At 45.7% G+C, this 18651-nt stretch overlaps 1 protein-coding gene and 1 pseudogene across 1 annotated transcript in view; one reads left to right on the forward strand and one right to left on the reverse strand.

Annotated features, from left to right (window-relative positions):
• The first annotated feature begins 1642 nt into the window (after window positions 1–1642).
• Window positions 1643–18651, forward strand: part of RNF169 (ring finger protein 169) — an 83698-nt gene continuing 66689 nt past the window's right edge. Inside the window, exon 1 of the mRNA XM_062196713.1 lies at window positions 1643–2147. Coding sequence (XP_062052697.1) covers window positions 1643–2147 — 505 coding nt within the window. The remainder of the gene's footprint in view (window positions 2148–18651) is intronic.
• Window positions 6082–6181, reverse strand: LOC133764983 (small nucleolar RNA SNORA26; annotated as a pseudogene).

Consider the following 18651-nt stretch of genomic DNA (forward strand, 5'->3'; position numbering starts at 1 on the left):
TGGCTCAGCTCCTGCAACTGTAAACAGGCCCTTCAGCTTCACAGGCCCAGACAGTCGCGAGGGAACAGCTCCCACTGAGGTTGGCTTGATTCTCCCGGGCTTGGCTTGATCTCCGAGCCAGAGGTCTCCCTTGTCAGAATCTGGAAACGTTGTCCCCAGGAGCCTCAAGTCGGGAGGGGAGCGAGGAGGTCCCCAGCCAAGGCATGCTCTGTGTTAGGCAGGATGCCAGGGGGCTGGGCCTCTCCACACACAAACATTTGCTTCAGTTACTCAATGACCCCTCTTCAGTTCTTGACTGTCCCCTTGCCATCTGGTTCTCATCTTGGGAATCCACTCCCTTTTCCTTCTTTCTTTCGCCACCACTCTGCGTTGGATTGGTTTATCACTAACTGTGAGCACATGGGAACCTAGGCATCTGATGCCTTCTAGTGCATTTTTTTCCCCTCTTGATGTTGTGTTTTCTTATAAACACACCCATAAGGAAATACCACTTATTTAGTGCTGTCTTGTTCCAGATCTACCTTAGAGCGGAAGCTGGGAGAACGCGCTGTGGCAGAACCATGTCTCCACTGCAGGGGAGCGCTTCTTTCCTCCATACTGAATCCAGAGAGGGGGCGGGCATCAAAGCCCCATCCCCTCACCCCAACCCAAGCAGGGACGCCTTGGTCAGAGCTGGCCTCTCGGGGAGCAGCTCTGGAGCGGGGGAAGATGGATGAGAGGCAGAGAGGCTGTGGGGAGCGGGTAATCCAAAAAGAGATTGCAATAATCAAGGTGAGAGATGACACCTGGGCTGGGCAGTGGGCGTGAGATGAGGAGGAGGGAACGGGTGGGAAAATACTCGTGTTGGCGGGAGAATGGACGGGGCGTGGGAGATGACGGAGTGACCTATGACTAGGCTTAGAGCCTGCACACCTGCGAGGGCGGGCCTCGGAGAGAAGGAGGGTGGAAAACAGCGATTTTTAGAGATCCAAGAGATGTTCCCACTGCAGGCAGCTGCCTCTGGGGACGTGGACCCAGGAGACCTGGGCTGCAGGTATCAGCTGGAACTTTCTTCAGAGGAAGAAGGTGTGAGGTGGGCCAGGGGAGTGCGCCGAGTGAGAAGCAAAGGGGAGTAAGGCCTCAGCCGAGGGGACCACCGACCTCAGAGCACCTAACCCAGGGAGGGTGCAAGGAAGACGTCTGAGAAGGAGCTGAGGGGCTGGGAGAACGCCGATGCTGGACGCTCAGGAAGGCACTGACCTGCACACCAAAGGTAGGTTTATGGGTAAGCCCCTGTGCCCCACTCCCTTCAGCCATAGTTATCAGGGTATTGCGGGATAAACAAGTGGAATCGCTTTATAATTAGTGTTTACTGTCGCTCAGAATTTCCCAGTCAATCCCCTCGGTTCATAGCCTCACTAGGCTCAATAAGAGGAACCTGTGAAGAATCCCGGAGGGTCAGGCTGAAGACTGGCTATATAAAGAATACCTAATGAATATTAACGAGGTATCCTTTCCCGCCAACCAGGTCCGAGAAAAACAGGCTCTGAGCTCCTCGGGCCCCGCCCCCTCATGAATATGCAGATAGAGATGGCCGCCGCGCACGGCCCCGCCCGCTACTCTTCTCCCTCGCAACGGATTCTGCCCTCACACGGGAAACAAGATGGCGGCGGCGGGCCCGAGTACTCGGGCCTCTTCCGCGGCGGCCGCGGCAGCCCTGAGTCGGCGAGGCCGCCGGGGCCGCTGTGACGAGACGTCGGCAGCGAAGACTGGAGCCCCGGGCTCGGCCCCCGGCCCTGCGCTGTTGGTGCTGCCGCCGCCGCCGCTGCTACAACCGCCACCAGCGGCGCGGCGGGAAGAGTCGGGCTGTGCCGGGTGCCTGGAGACCCCGGTGGAAGCGGCGGCCCTGCCGTGCGGCCACTCGTTGTGCCGAAGCTGCGCCCAGCGCGCCGCTGACGCGGCGGGCCCGGGCTGTCCGCGCTGCCGCGCCCGCGGCCCCGGCTGGGCCCGCCGTCGGGCCCGCGACGACGGCCAGGCCGCCGCGGAGGTGCCTGGCGAGCGCGCCCGCCGCGGCCAGCCGGAGCGCTGCCGCCCGCGCCGGGACGGGGGCGCGGCCGCCGCGAGGCCCAGGCCGGAGCTGGAGGCGCGCGCCGCGCCCGCGGAGCCAGGTGGAGCGTCCCCTCGTCCCCGGTGGGGTGCGGAGCGGGGCCCCCGGGAGGTGGTGTGCAGCAGTGTTTGGGGATGTCGAACTTCGGAGTGGAGTACGGGCTCGTTGGGTTCGGAGGGCGAGTCGGGCTTCCCCGCTGTTGACGCTGAGTCGGAAGTTTGGTGGGAAGCGGAATTCTTGGAACAAGTTAGGGGCAGGTCGGAGTTAGTGCGCGGGGCGGGAGAGGCGCAGGCTTCGGGGTCGTTATTGTGTGGCGAGAGGGGGGCTCCCGGGCCTGGATGGGTCGGGGCCGGGGGCGGACCCTCCCGGGGACAGGTTGGATTCGAGGGTGTGCGGGGAGCTTTTCAGACTTGGGAGCAGAGCGGGATGGGAGAATGAGCTCCCGTGTGAAATCTGGAAAACACGCCTGCCCAGCACAGAGCCCGGCACAAAGTGCGAAATGACAGCTCTTTCCGTGGGAAAGAATAAGACGCCCCAGTCGTGCGCGGAAGGAGAGCCGAGGGGCGCCTGAAAGTGTGGGAAGCGGACTTTGCCGGTGGGGCCGCTTCTCTCTCCTGGGCCGGCCGTGTAGATTCCCTGCAAGGCTGTCCCGGGACTCCTGCCTCGGACTTTTGTGCCTTAGCGCTGCTGCGTGCTGAGCTTTGCGATGGAAAGCGCCGGGTTTAAAACAGGGCGAGACTGTTAGAACAAGCTTCTTTGGGGGCCTTACCCAGTCAGTGCAACGTCTCCAGCTCTGATTTAAAAAAAACCAAAAAAACAAAACAAAAAACAAAACAAAACAAAACAAAAACCTTACCTGGGACATTTTCAAGAAACAGAAATTAAGGCAGGCGAGGTGGGTGTTTTGTTTTGGTTGGGGGGGGGTCCCTTTGGCGTTGGGGCTTCTGAGTTCTGCCGTGTGTTGTTTTCAGTGGGGAAAGGAGGCGTTGCTTGTGTCTGAAAGTGCGGTCTGGAACTACAGGTTCCACAATGCAGTGTTTGCATTGGAGCAGAGGCGTCTGCCGCTGTCCTAGGGGCTGAGGAGCCCTGCTTCTTCCTATGCTCCCTGCTGCTCCTTGCGAGCGAGCGTCAGTGCTGTCCGACTCCTGCTGAAATCAGGAGCGAGGAAGGCCTCCCCGAACGGGATGCTGTGTGAGGGTCGCGCATGCTGGGGCGTTTGCTTCAAAGTCTGAGATGATGGTCAAAATAGAAAAATATTTCTCTGCTCTGGTACTGTAGTCCAATAGGACAGAAAACGTGGTTTCCGAAGCTTGGAGGCCGTTGTGAATAATCAGGTTTGAAAAGTGAGCCATGCGAGGGAGTATGGCTTGATGATTTTTGCAGACTTTTTTTTTCCCTGGAGATGTTTTTTTGTCATAAAATGTGTCTGTGATGTGGGAAAATGATCTCAAATGAGATTCCAGATTAGGAGCTATTGAGTCCCTTAGTAACCCTCAGCTACTTCGTATGTTTACATGAGGGCCGTGATGGAAAACGTTCTTGTTGGGTTGTTGAGTTTATACAGTTACATGCTTATGCAGCCAAAGCATTTTAGAAGAATAGAAAAGTTATTACTGAGCAGCGTTTGTAAATTATCTTTTAGCTTCAGTAGATTGAACTTCTTGAAGTTATATACAATATTTTATGTACACAATTTTAATATGTAGTACATTTACATGATTCAAATAGGGTACTTCAAGAAGTTCATGAAAAATGTATATTGAGAAAAGCCTGTTTGGAATTAAACATCTCTGCACTAAAATAAACTTTTTTTCATTAATATTTTTTAGAGGTTTATTTTATTTAAAGAGAGGGAGAGACAGAGAAAGAGGAGAGAGAGATCTTCCACCTGCTGTACACCTCCCAGATGACTGCAGTGGCCAGGGCTGGGCCAGACCAAAGCCAGGAGCCTGGAACTCCATCCAGGTCTCCCACTTGGGTGGCAGGGGTGCAAGTATGTATACCACCTTCTGCTGCTTTTCCCAGGCCACTAGCAGGGAGCTGGATCAAAAGTGGAGCAGCCCGGACATGAACCGGTGCCCATATGGGATTCTGGTGTCAGAGGCAGTGGCTTTACCTGATAAACCACGATGCTATCCCCTAAATTTTTTTAAAAAAATTATTTGATTGACAAGGAAAAACACAACTCCCATCTGTTGGTTCACCCTGCAAATGCCTACAACAGCTGGGCTGTGCCAGCCCCAAACTGGGAGCTGGGAACTCCATCCAGGAACTCCACCTATGGCTGGTGCTTGAGCCACCGCCTGCCTGCCTGCCAGAGTGTGCAGTAGCAGGAAGCTGGGCTTAGAAGCAGAGCCGGGATTCAAACCTAGGTACTCCAGTTTGGGATGTGGCATATTAACTGGCGCACCAAATGCCCATTCCTAAGCTTTTAATTCTACTTTCCATGAACCTTTTTTTTTTTTTTTTTTGACAGGCAGAGTGGACAGTGAGAGAGACAGAGAGAGAAAGGTCTTCCTTTTTCTGTTGGTTCACCCCCCAATGGCCACTGCGGCTGGTGCGCTGCGGCCGGTGTACCGCGCTGATCCGAAGCCAGGAGCCAGGTGCTTCTCCTGGTCTCCCATGCGGGTGCAGGGCCCAAGGACCTGGGCCATCCTCCACTGCCTTCCTGGGCCATAGCAGAGAGCTGGCCTGGAAGAGGAGCAACCGGGACAGAATCCAGCGCCCTGACTGGAACTAGAACCCAGTGTGCCGGCGCTGCAGGCGGAGGATTAGCCTGTTGAGCCGCAGCGCTGGCTGACTTTCCATAAACTTTTAAAAATACCTGTTTATTAGAAAGTATATAGTGAAAAAGTGCTTTCCTACCTCTTTTTTCTCACTCCCACCAAAGATTGTTATTTATTCTTTCATAGTTTATGCATCTATATGCAAATTCAGGTGTACTTATTTTTTGTCCTTTTTGTAAAAAAAAGTCACATACTGTTTTTCAATGACTTTCTCCTTTTTTTGTTAAATATGTATTTATTTATTTGAAAGGCAGAATTATAAAGAGGCAGAGGCAGAGAGAGGTCTTCCATCTGCTGGTTCACTCCCCAAATGGCTGCAATGGCTGGTGCTCTGCCAATTCGGAGCCAAGAGCTTCTTCCAGGTCTACCACATGGGTGCAGGGGCCCGAGGACTTGGGACATCTTTACTGCTTTCCCAGGCCATAGCAGAGAGCTGGATCGGAAGTGGAGCAGCCGGGACTCAAAGCAGCACCATATGAGATGCTGGTGCTGCAAGCAGTGGCTTTACCCAGTGTGCCACAGCACCAGCCCCATCTTTCCTTTTGATTTAACAGCACACGATGGAAATCTTTCCTTTTCAGTCCATATCAATTCTCCATTCTTCTTAACAGTTATATGGACTGTCATTATGTGGATATAATTTACTTAACCATCTATTGGTGAACATTTAGGTCAGTTCCTGTCTTTTGCTTTATACATAATTTTGTATAAAATTGTTATGTGTTTATAAGCATTTTTATTTAGCAATCACCCATAGCTTTTAACAGATTCTCAAAATGTTGTCGCCTCTAAGATAAGACATACTGTGAACCATTGTTTTAATCTGTGTCTCTCATCATACGAAGAGAAACTGAGGCCCAGAACAGAGAAGGGATTCTCTGGTAAAGGTTCCCTGCGTGGGTAGCAGATAGTGAAGGGCTGAAAGGGTGATCCATGCAGAAGGGCTCATTCACAATGAAATGCCCATGATGGAGTTTAACAAGAAAAGCTAAAAATTACAGTTTCATAAATATTTACATTGTGTTTTTATGAGCAAGACACAGCAACAAAAATGGCAACTTTAGGGCTATTCAGAGGTTTATTGCTTAGTGGGATTCTTTTGGCAAAGTTAGAGCAATCGATAAAGGTAAAGCTGGAGCTGCTCTACAGTACTGGCAGTGAGATCTTGTAGTCAATGTATATTTAAGTGAACTTCTTAATTATTTTTTCAGCTGTGACTCCAGGCAGTCTCTTCTCTAGGTTTTATGGAGCTTTTCTTTCCCCTTCTGTGTTAGCCTCTTAAAGCACTCTGTCAGCTCTAAAAGGGCAAAAATTCTTAAATAATTGTGTTGAAGGCCAGTGTATCTTGGAATTGTCAATGAAAAAAGTGCAAGAGTTTGTTGAGAATTTTGTTGTGCTCGTGACTTTTTTTTTTTTTTTTTTTTGGCCAGCTTTTTAAAAAAAATGTTTATTTGAAAGACAGAGTATCAGAGAAAGGAGGAGAGACAGAGGGATCTTGCATCCATGGGTTCACTCCCCAAATGGCCTCAAAAGGCAGGATTGGGCCAGGCTGAAGCCAGGAGCCAGAAACTCCATCCAGGTCTCCCACATGAGTGGCAGGAGCCCAGGTACCTTCCCAGACACATGAGCAGGGAGCTGAATCTGAAGCGGAGCAACCAGGACTTGAGCTGGTTCTCTGGAGGATGTGGGATTCTGGCATTGCAAGTGGAGGCTTAACCCACTGCACCATAGCACTGGCCCCTTTGCCAGCTTCTTGGCAGACCTTAAGGTTCAGAAAGTTAGTGGCCTCTGTGTAGATATTTTATTTAATTTTTTGACATGTTGTCAGTTTGCGTTTGAGTATAGTCTCAGGTGTTTTTGTTAACTTGTGAGACTGTATGAAGAGGCTATGTCAGTAATCATGTGCAGATGGTGAACTCTGGTTTCAGCTTCATGTTCTTCCAGGACCTCAGCTCCCTGTGTGGACTGACACATTAAGTGATTGGACCCCTGTAAGTAGTAGCTGTGGATTACGTGATGAGGGCCTACTCTGAACTAGAGACTGTTCATTTTTTTTTTTTTTTAAGATTTATTTATTTATTTGAAATTAGAGTTTCAGAGAGAGAGAGAGAGAGAGAGAGAGAGAGAGGTTGGTCTTCCATCCACTGATTCACTCCCCAAATGGCCAGAGCTGGGCTGATCCAAAGCCAGGAGCCAGGAGCTTCTTCCAGGTCTCCACATGGGTGCAGGGGCCCAAGGACTTGGGCCATCTTCTACTGCTTTCCCGGGCCATAGCAGAGAGAAGGATTGGAAATGGAGTAGCCAGGACTTGAACTGGTGCCCATATAGGATGCCGGCACTGCAGGCAGTGGCTTTACCTGATGTGCCATAGCGCTGGCCCCATAGACACTGTTCTAGGTCCTTGGGAAACAGTATACAAATATTCTAAATTTAGAGACAGTGCTGGTCCAATGTTTAAAAGAAATTACCACACAGGTGTACACAGGTACATTTAGAGCTATCCATAACAGCTGCACTTAAGCCTCATTGAATGTGATTTATGAATTGTAAGAGTTTGTTTAGTCTTTCAATTTGAGTTCATGGATGATTATTCTAAGTTGTATTACCTTTGAACTTGAAACCAAGACCTTTTTATATGACAATTCTTGTTCTTCTATCATGAGTAATGATTGAAGAGAAAAGCTGGATAAAGGCTGATATACTTTTTAAATTGTCAACTTAAACTTTTTTCTATTTGTGGTTTTAAAATTGCATCCCAGAAATTGAATTGATCAAAAAATTGAATTGTGTCTCCTTCCTTCCTTTAATCCTACATCAACCTCCTTGTTCACTGAGAGTTAAAATACATTTAGGAAATGTCCCCCTCTGTGAAAAGCAAGTAGTTCTGGTTTGTTACTAGTTAGCAGACAATGTTTGCTATGTACTCAGCCTTAATTGCATTTAGGACTAGTGAATAATGAAACCATGTGATTGTACTGTAAAAGGACAGGAATTTTCCTGGGCTATAAGGATTTGTGTGAAATGTATAAGATGACTTGACCTTTTATTCTTAATGACACCCATTCCAGAGTTTGTCCTTATATGTTGTACTCATGCAGGAAACATTTGCCTTGTGCTCGGGAGTTTTTCAAAATTCATAATGAGATTACCTCACCGTGTATTCTACTTACTAGATATTAATTACTGCGGAAGAACTCGCTCTAGTCTAGAATTGAGGATGAAGCAGCAGGAATCCAGGAGGTGTTTTTGTTCATTTGTATTTACACTGCCTGTCTAATTTTATCCATCTTGGAAGAGTTGCCCACTTTGAATTCACTTACATCTGTATTTGCTTGAGGATATGATACAGGATATTGTTTGTCAAATTTCTTTCCACTAAATCAGTGATCATTTGGGGAGCACACAGAATACAAGATGATTTAATAAAAAGCTGAATAAGATGTGGCCCCTGTTCTTTAAAACTCCACAGTTTGGTTGAGGAAACACACACTCAAATAACAGTATGATGTGGTAAGTGCATAATGCCAACAGAGTGTGGGAATGGGCTAACAGTCTGGAGGAAATTGGAAGAAGGCATTTGACCTGCATATTGAAGAAAAAGTAGTTCACCAGGTAAGGAAGAAGGGAACGACCAAGCACAAGAGCCTGCATGTGCAAAGGTATGAAGGTGTTTGTCATTTTCAGGGGCTGGCAGGAAGCTACATAGCTGGAATATGGGGTTGGAGTAGGGGAAAGTAGAGACTGCTGAAGTCAGATCACGAAGAGCATTGTCAGCTGGGAGAACTCTGGACTTTATGTTGTAGACACTGTGGAGCCCTTAAAGATTTTTAAGTGGTAGAATGACATTGTCTTGACGTGCTTCAGATACGACAGTGTTGGTTGAGGGAAGAAAGATATGAACACACATTGGGGGAGGGAGTCCAGTTAGGGGACTACTTTAGTAGTTCAGATGCTGGGCTAAAGCAGTGGCTGTGGGGATGCTACCTTCAGTCACTGATTCAGTCAAGATCTGAGGGCTTCTGCGTGCTAAGCACTGGACCTACCAACAGAGAGATAGCATGATTCTGTCTCTTAAAGTGCAGCGGGGAGATTGCTGTGAGAACATGCAACTGAAATGTGGTATAGCAAATGCAGTAACAGTTGCAATGCAAGGTGGAACTGTAGAAGGCCATGTGATATGCGTCAAGGTTGCTAGAGGAAGTTCTGGAGACAATGAACCTGGATTCCAATTCCCAGTGTATTGTTTCTAGCTGTGTGCTATTGGGCAAATTTGCTTCACTTCTCTATGTCTTAGTTTCCCCATTGGGGAAAATGGAGATAATAGTAGCAAAGTTGTAAGATTGTTGTGAAGACTGAAAATGAGTTATTACGGAGCTTGGCATGTAAAGAACTCAATAAATGATAGCTGTTTTCACAAAGAGAACCCAGCTTGGATGGGATGAAAGAGACATTTGACCATTCTGTAGGTGGATGAGGGCAGGATGAGTATTAGAGAAGGGTCTCTCTTTAAATGTATTTTAAAAAATATTTGAGAGAAAAATCTCCCATCTGTAGGTTCAGTTCCCAAATGCCTGCAGTGGCTGGGATTGGGGTTCCAAAGCCAGGAGCCAGGAACTCAGTCCAGGTCTGTCACATGGGTGGCGGAAACCAAATTATTTGAGCCATCCCTGTCGCTTCCTAAAGTCTGCACTTGGGCCATCATCCACCGTTTTCCCAGGCATATTAGCTGGGAGATGGGTTGGAAGCAGAGCAGCAAGGACTCAAATCACCACTCCAGAATGGGATGTTGGTATCACAAGTGGTGGCTTAACTGCTGTGCCACAATACTGACCCCTCTGCCAGCTTCTTGGCAGTCTATTATTCAGAACCTCAATGGCCTGTGTGTAAGTCCAGCAGGATGCTGGAATAAGGAGCCAGAGCTGAGACTAGAATGCAAGCAGTGTGCTCTGGGATGTGGGCATCTTAACCACTAGCAAAACCGCAGCCCTGAGAAATGAAATAAGGAAGAGTTCTAGGAATTGTAAACAGGAGTGGTTAGAGCACAAAAGTACATGTGGGAGAGTGCAAGAATGTGGAATTGCAGAAATACTCAGTGTTTGGCTAATAGTGGACTTCAAGTGTCATACTAAGGAGGAGAATCTACTTAAGAGGGTCAAAGAACAGCTCGTGTTTGCACGGTAGAGAAATCACTCCCGTGCAGGTAACGCAGTACGTGAAATAAGAATCCAGATTCTCCTTCTGCAAGATGCCAAGGTAACTGAAAACTCTGCTACAGAAAATCTAGATAATACAGAGCAATGATCTTTTCAAGGCACCCCTGAACTTGCAGGAAAGACAAGAAAATTTCCAGGTTGTAGAAACAAAACTGGGACTAAAAACCAAAAATGCAAGCCGTTGAACCCATGCTGTGTTGTCTGTCCTGTATAACATCCTGCATGGATAGAGGGGTTATTTCCAGTTTTCTGTTCCTAGCAGATTGAGTTGTAACCATGTGCACAAAGGAACCAGAACTAAGACTGATGCAGCCAGCTGGGATTCTTGAGGTGCTGCATCGATGAAAAGGTGGGCTAGAAAAATATCTCCCCCCGACAGAGATGGCAAATTTTGTGTTGATTTGCCTGGGCTCAGTGCAAAGAGGAAGTGGAAAAAGTTTTCCTGAGAAACTAAAGCGTATATTTTAGGGTGCTTCAAAAAGTTAGTGGAAACTGCATACTAGAAAAAAAGTATGCATAGATTTCAAAGGTTTTTGCGCAAAAATAAACTTATCTTCCAATTTTTCCATGAACTTTTTGAATTCTTATGTGCTTTGCTCACATTTGAGGTTTGAGTTATATATTACATGATTCAGGCATCCTTATTCTGAGAAATTAATACAAAATCTGGCTCCAAGCTAGTGATCTTGCTGGGTCCCTTGGAGAAAGGAAAAATAAGACTTAGGGATGCTCGCATGCCTCAGACCACAAGGGATTATAAAAGAAAAAATAGGCCCAACTTAAGGTGAACTTATAATTAAAAATGACAACGTGTGAGGAAAAAATTTCTGTGACAAATGAAAGCCAGCAGATATAACAAGCAGGGGCATCATAGCTACAGGAACTGAGATGGTAGAATGGCAGTTTGAAGGATATTTTAAATGCCATATTTTAGAGATTAAAGAATCCACATACCATGAAATGAACAAAACATTGTGAAATAGGTGTTTTTGAAAGATAAACAGGCCGGTGCTGTGGCTTAACAGGCTAATCCTCCGCCTTGCGGTGCCGGCACACCAGGTTCTAGTCCCGGTCGGGGCGCCGGATTCTATCCCGGTTGCCCCTCTTCCAGGCCAGCTCTCTGCTATGGCCCAAGTTCTTGGGCCCTGCACCCGCATGGGAGACCAGGAGAGGCACCTGGCTCCTGGCTTCGGATCAGCGAGATGTGTCAGCCGCAGCGGCCATTGGAGGGTGAACCAATGGCAAAAAGGAAGACCTTTCTCTCTGTCTCTCTCTCTCACTGTCCACTCTGCCTGTCAAAAAAAAAAAAAAAAAAAAAAGAAAAGAAGAAAGAAAGATAAACATAATGAAAAATAGGTTAAAAAGCTGAGTAAATAAGTTAGTAATATATGTAGTTGAGAAATTAAGCAGTATGGGAGATAATAGGACATTTCTGAGCATAAAAAACTAAGTTCAGGTAAGGAAAAATGAGAAAAGTGAAGAGAAATGAAAAGGACACATGAAGAGAATTCTGCATCTAATGATAAGTCCGGGAGGAAAATAGATACAATGAGGTAGGTGTGGAATTTGAAGAAATGATGACTTGAGAACATTTGAGAAGTAAAAGGACCCGAATTCTTAGGTTTGAGACTCATCAGGCCCTAGCAAGATTTAAAAAGGAAAAAACCCTTGCACCTAACAGCAGAGAAACTGCAGAATACCAGAGGCAGTTTTAAATAGAAAGACAAAAGAGCGGCGGTCAGACTGAGAGCAGGTGTATCTTTTCATCAACAAGAGTGGCCAGAAGCAAACTATATATATTCAAGGTGTTGAGAGAGCTGAATCTGAGGGTAGTCAAGAGTGAGGGCAAACAAAAATATAGAGAATGTACCATAAGAAGAAGTATAACTCAGAGAAGAAAGTAGACTGTAACAAGTCATGGCAAGCGAAGAAGTAACAAATCCTTGTGACTAATGGAGGATTAAAACCAAGGTGGAACTGAAACACCAGGCAGGGGACCAGTGTTGTGGCACAGTGGGTTAAGCTGCTGCTTGCAACTCCAGCATCACATTTGGGCACCAGTTGGTTCCCTGCTGGTCCACTTCCTATCCAGTTTCCTGATAATGTGCCTGGCAAAGCAGCAGAAGATGACCCAAGTACTTGGAACCCTGCCACCCATGTGGGAGACCTGGATGGAGTTCCAGGCTCCTGGCTATGGCCTGGCCCAGTCGTTTAGAGAGTGAACTAGTAGATGGAAGATCTCTCTGTCTCTTCTCCCTCTGAAACTCTGCTTTTCAAATAAGTCAATAAATAACTCTTTAAAAAATAAAACACCAGGCAAGGACAAAATGTAACCTGTGAGGGAAAGTGGTAGTTGTTAAAGAGTTTCTAAAGTTCTATATATAGTACAATAGGAGGGTAGAGAAATTGATTAACTTTAGGCTTTGAGTCAGTTACATATTAAAAATTTATGGGTATCCACTAAAAGACTTGATCTACTGTGCATGTATAGAACCATACTTCTCCCAAATTAGAGAATACAATTTGAGAAACAAACATGGGACTTGTGATTTTCATAAGGAACATTTAATATAAATTTCTAATTTCTAATTAGACCCAAAGTTTCAGCAGGTATGAAAACTTGTTACACAGATCGTCCTTAATGGTGGTCTGATGGACAGTTTTGACTTTGCAGTGAGACACAAGCCATGCAGATTCAGTAGAAACTGTATTTTGCATTTTGAGCTTTTTCCCAGACTAGGAACTTGTGTTATGATACTCTCTCGTGGTGCTGGTATCTCAGGGGTAGACAACTGATCCTTTGCAGTACGTTATGTGGCTAAGCTGTGCTATTTTGTACTTTAGGTGCATTCAACATGTTTGCAGCTTACAATCTTTATTAAAATGTAACTCCATTATAGACCGAGAAGCAGCTGTATAAAGCATGTCATCTGACCCCAACAAAATAAAGAATAACAGGGTGGACTTTTGGCCTAGGAATTAAGATGTCACTTGGGACACTTGCACCCCATATCAGAATGCCTGGGTTCAAGTCCTGGCTCTGCTTCTGGTTCTAGTTTCCTGCTATGTATACCATGGGAGGGTACTTGTCACCCACATGGGAGGCCTGGATTGAGTTTCTGACTCTCAGCTGTGGCCTAGCCTGGGCCTGACTGCCAGCTGTTGTGAGTGTTTAGGTTGAACCAGTGGATGGAGCTGGCGGCGTGGCTTAACAGGCTAATCCTCCGCCTTGTGGCACTGGCACACCAGGTTCTAGTCCCGGTTGGGGCGCCGGATTCTGTCCCGGTTGCCCCTCTTCCAGGCCAGCTCTCTGCTGTGGCCCAGGAAGGCAGTGGAGGATGGCCCAAGTGCTTGGGCCCTGCACCTGCATGGGAGACCAGAAGCTCCTGGCTTCGGATCAGCGTGGTGCGCCGGCCGCAGTGGCCATTGGAGGGTGAACCAATGGCAAAAAAGAACCAGTGGATGGGAGACTTTGTCTCTGTCTCCCACTCTCAAATAAATCAGCACATAAATTTTTTTTTTTTTTTTGACAGAGTGGACAGTGAGAGAGAGAGACAGAGAGAAAGGTCTTCCTTTTGCCGTTGGTTCACCCTTCAATGGCTGCCACAGCTGGCGCATCTCACTGATCCGAAGGCAGGAGCCAGGTGCTTCTCCTGGTCTCCCATGGGGTGCAGGGCCCAAGGACTTGGGCCATCCTCCACTGCACTCCCTAGCCACAGCAGAGAGCTGGCCTGGAAGAGGGGCAACCGGGACAGGATCGGTGCCCCGACCGGGACTAGAACCTGGTGTGCTGGCGCCGCAAGGCAGAGGATTAGCCTATTGAGCCGCAGCGCTGGCCAGCACATAAAAATTTTTAAAAATAATGGAAGCATAGCCAATTCACCGCTCATCCAGTCCATGTTTATAATTTTTTTTTAAAAAAAGCAAACTTGTGAATAATATGTAGGCAAAACCAGGTGGCCAACTGTAGAAGTTAGACAAGTAACAGTAGACTAGACCCAAAGGAAGTACTAGGTAGGAAACAAGAGAAACAATAGAGGAAATAGATAGGATAGAAAAGACAAATAAAAAAATCTAGCCCATTTTAAGTATTACTATAGAGTCTGTAGACAAGCCTCTGGCAAGAATGATCAAGGATAAAGAAAAGCAGGAAGTTATAAATAATGTTGGAAATGAAAAAGGTAATGCAATTACAGATAAATATTTTTTAAAAATCCCTAAGTATATAATATGAAAAACTTTATGCTCATGAATTTGAAAAATTAGATAAAAGTGTCTTAGAAAAATACAGCTGACTCAAGAATTAGTACAGGGGTTGGTGCTGTGGCACAGCAGGTTAAGCCACCATCTGCAGCGCCAGCATCCCACGTGGGTGCCAGTTCAAATCCCGGCTGCTCCTCTTCTGATCCAGCACCCTGCTAATGTGCCTGGGAAAATGGAGAGATGGCCCAAGTCCTTGAGTCCCTGGATACATGTGTAAGACCTGGAAGAAACTCCTGGCTCCTGGCTTTGGTCTGGCTAAATCTCTGCTCTTGTGGCCATTCTCTAATTCTTAAAAATAAATTTTTAAAAGTCTGTAAAAAAAGAATAAATACAAAATATGAATTGAAATGTATTTAACAAAGAAATTGAACAAATCATAAAAATTACTCACTAAGTAATAAACATTTGCATACAATGAGCAAAAATCAAAAATGTGAAACTTTAGGACATACAACCCATTTTCTTCCACAAATAAGTGAGAGAGAGAGAGAGAAGACTACCATCCTCCAGCCCACTCTCCAGAGGGCCGCAACGGCTGAAGCTGGGCCAATCAGGATCCAGGAGCATCCTCTGGGTCTCCCATGTAGGTACAGGGGCCCAAGGATCTGGGCCACACTCCACTGCCCTCCCAGGCCATAGCAGAGAGCCAGATTGGAAGTGGAGAAGCAGCGACCTGAACCGGTGCCCACAGACCATGTCACAGTTCCATTAATAGACATTTGCCCTAGGAAAACAGTGTGTTAGAGCCCATATATATATATATATATATATATATATATATATATATTTTTTTTTTTTTTTTTGACAGAGAGAAAGGTCTTCCTTCCGTTGGTTCACCCCCTAAATGGCCGCTACAGCTGGCGTGCTGCGCTGACCCGAAGCCAGGAGCCAGGTGCTTCCTCCTGGTCTCCCATGCGGGTGCAGGGCCCAAGGACCTGGGCCATCCTCCACTGCACTCGCGGGCCACAGCAGAGAGCTGGACTGGAAGAGGAGCAACTGGGACAGAATCCGGCGCCCCAACCGGGACTAGAACCTGGGGTGCTGGTGCCGCAGGCGGAGGATTAGCCTGTTAAGCCGCAGCGCCGGCCCCATATATATTTTCATCCTGCCCCTTCCCCCCCAACCAAGTTAGTACACACAACCACGGTAGTGATGGAAAAATAGCACTTGCCTTTGGTTGGAGAGGGGATGAAGTGTTAAATTGTGTCTATATAGCTGTTACAATGAATGTACTAGGTCTTTATTTATGGACATGTGTTAAGAAATACTAAGTTACAAAAGGATGTTTCATTTGATACTATTTATACACATTTAAAAGATATACAGACAATAGTCATGTTTCCATAGTTCAAGGAAGGCACACTCAGCCTATGGACTATTCTTGTAAGGAGTTTGCTAATGAAGGAAATAGAGTACAATTGTACAGAACAGAGTTGACTCAGAATTTGGACTCAAGGTACTTTCGGAGAGCTTGCATCCCTTGGGTTTGGGCAAAACTTGAAAATCTAGTGATAGAAGTCATATTTCTTTTTTAATGAATAATGTGGGAACAGTAAGCTGCCAGGTTGGTTATAAATTGCCACTAGTGGGGCTGGTGTTGTGGCATACAGGTCGAGCTGCTCCTTGCAACACCAGCATCCCGTATGGGAGTGCTGGTTAGAGTCCAGCTTTTCCTCTTCCAACACAGCTCCCTGCTAATTCATTTGGGAAAGCAGCACAAGGTGGCCCAAATACTTGGGTCCTTGCCATTCACGTGGGAGACCTGGATGAAGTTCTGGGCTTCTGACTTCAGCCTGCACCAGCCTCAGCCATTGTGGACCATCTGGGGAGTAGAATAATGGATGAAAGATATCTCTGTCCTGTTCTATCACTCTGCCTTTCAAAATAAAGAAATAAATAAAAATAATAAATCACCACTAGTTTTTCCAGGAAAGTGTTTGTTGTGTCATCTTAGAGCAAAGCAGATTGTGGATTTAAGAGTTGCAATTCATAGGAGGATGGAGCAGCCCAATCTACAGTTGTTGAAGCTGTTCGTTTTTAACTGTAGATATGGAAGATGCCCAAATTATTAAATTCTGAGGATACATGGTTATTGACATGTAAGCATATCCACCAGTAACTTTTTTTCCCCAGAATAATTGCTTATAGTTCTATGAGTAAAGTACAAGTATGTTTCCTGTTTTAGACAGTACCTTGCATACCTTTGGCCTGTTGGGTATTGTATTTCCATTATATAAATGACTAGAAGAATAAATTTTGTAATATGAGAGTATTTCAAAAAGTTCTTTGAGAAGCAGGCATTTGGTGTAGATGTCTACCTCCCTGATCAGAGTGCCTAGTTCAAGTCCTGCCTCCTTCACTTCTGATCAGCTTGCTGCTAATGCACATCCTGGGAGACATCCCGGGGTGGCTCAATACTTGGGTCCCTGCCACCCATGTGGGAGACAAGAATGGAGGTTTGGGCTCCCATTGTAGCCTGACCCAGCCCTGGCTGTTTTGGGCATTGGAGAAGGGTAAACAAGTGAGTGGAAGATCTCTCTCTTTCTCTCCCCCTCACTCTCTTCCCCCCTTTCAAATGAAATGAAAATAAACAAAAACTTTTAAAAACCACAGGCTTGTAATTGCACACATTTTATGAGACACAGACCAGATGGATCTTGTGTTCCTTTTTTTTTTTTTTTTAATTTCTTGGAAAAATGGAATTCTAAAAGTAAGTTTATTTTGGTGCAAAGAATTTTGAAATCCATGCAGTTTTTTCGTAATAGACATTTTCCACTGGTAAATCAAGTTAGTGCACTCTAACATTGTAATTACAAGTTTCTTTTATCCATTGTTCCTGTTTTTATACCTTACCTTCTATTTTGTTGATACTTAAGAGCATTAACATAAAAGTTACTTGTTAGGGAAATGACTAGTTGTAACGCTTTGTTGCCATCACTCATAGATTTTGGATAGTCTGTAAAGGGTCTTGGGCTTTGCTAAGTCCATTGTTTACTTCAGAGTTTTGGCTCTGGTTACTGTTCAGCACTACGGAAATCACTACTGTATTGTGGAAACCCGTCTGGGAAATGAAGGAGATTTAACTTTCTCCTTGGTGACCTGAATTAGATCTATGAGTGATTCCCTTATCTGGTTTAGGAGAAAATTGCATCTTATTATTATTTTTTTAAATAGAAGTGACATTTATACAGGTCATGTGTTTTCAGGAAGGGAAGTAGATTTGAAGTCAGAAAATTTAGATTTGAGGCTCACCCCTGCCACCTTTTCCTAATTGACCCTGGCAGAGCTTAACTTCTTGGGCCATGTTTTCTAGTAGGTAGAGTAAACACCACAAAGCATACAGGGTTGTTATAAGGTTTAAATAAGAGTTGTGTTTGTGGAAATACTTAGCACTCAGTGTCAGTGAATGTTGAATGACTTGGTATGCTGTTTTTATGGCTTTATAGGTGAAGCTGTGTTAGGCCCTAGACTATGTAGTGTTTTTTTTTTTTTTTTTTAACCCTATGAGTTCTGTATTGAGGCTGCTTAGTTTAAATTGTGCTCCTTCACTTACTTTACCAGTTTTTTGACCTTAGGTAAGGTATTTAGTTTCCTTGTGTATAAGTGGAGATAATAATGATAACAGCCTCAAAGGATTACTAGAAGTTTAGAGAAAATTATTGTAAAGTGATATTTTAAGAGTAAAATGAGATGAGATTCATAGGATGAGATAAGCAGGTTTTTTTTTTTTTTTTTTTTTTTTTTTTTTTTTTTTAAGATTTATTTATTTGAAAGGCAGAGTTACAGAGAGGCAGAGGCAAAGAGAACACGCTTCCATCTGCTGGTTCACTCTCCAAATGGCTGCAAAGGCCAGGATTGGACCAGACCAAAGCCAGGAGCCCATATGGGATGCTAGTGCTACAGGTGGTGGCTTTACTAGCTATGTCACAGCGCTGGTCCCAAGTTATTTTTGTTGGTATTTTTTGTTGTTATTGTTGTTGTTTTAAGAATATAAGAGAGATCAACATAGTGAACCACTTGTTTCCATTTTATATGTGTATTTGGGCATGGCAAATGTTGAAAAAATGTGTTGGTTTTTTTTTTTTTTTCAGGTTTATTTATTTGAAAGAGTTAGAGAAAGAGGAGAGATAGAATAATTTTCCAACCACTTGTTCACTCCCCAAATGGCCACAATGGCCTGGGGTGGGCCAGGCTGAAGCCAGAAGCCAGGAGCTTCCCATGTGGGTATAGAGGCCCAGGGACTTGGGCCATCCTCTGCTGCTTTCCCAGGCACACCAGCAGGGAGCCAGATGGGAAGTGGAAC

The sequence above is a fragment of the Lepus europaeus genome, chromosome 7 (assembly GCF_033115175.1).
Source record: "Lepus europaeus isolate LE1 chromosome 7, mLepTim1.pri, whole genome shotgun sequence".
NCBI lineage: Eukaryota > Metazoa > Chordata > Mammalia > Lagomorpha > Leporidae > Lepus > Lepus europaeus.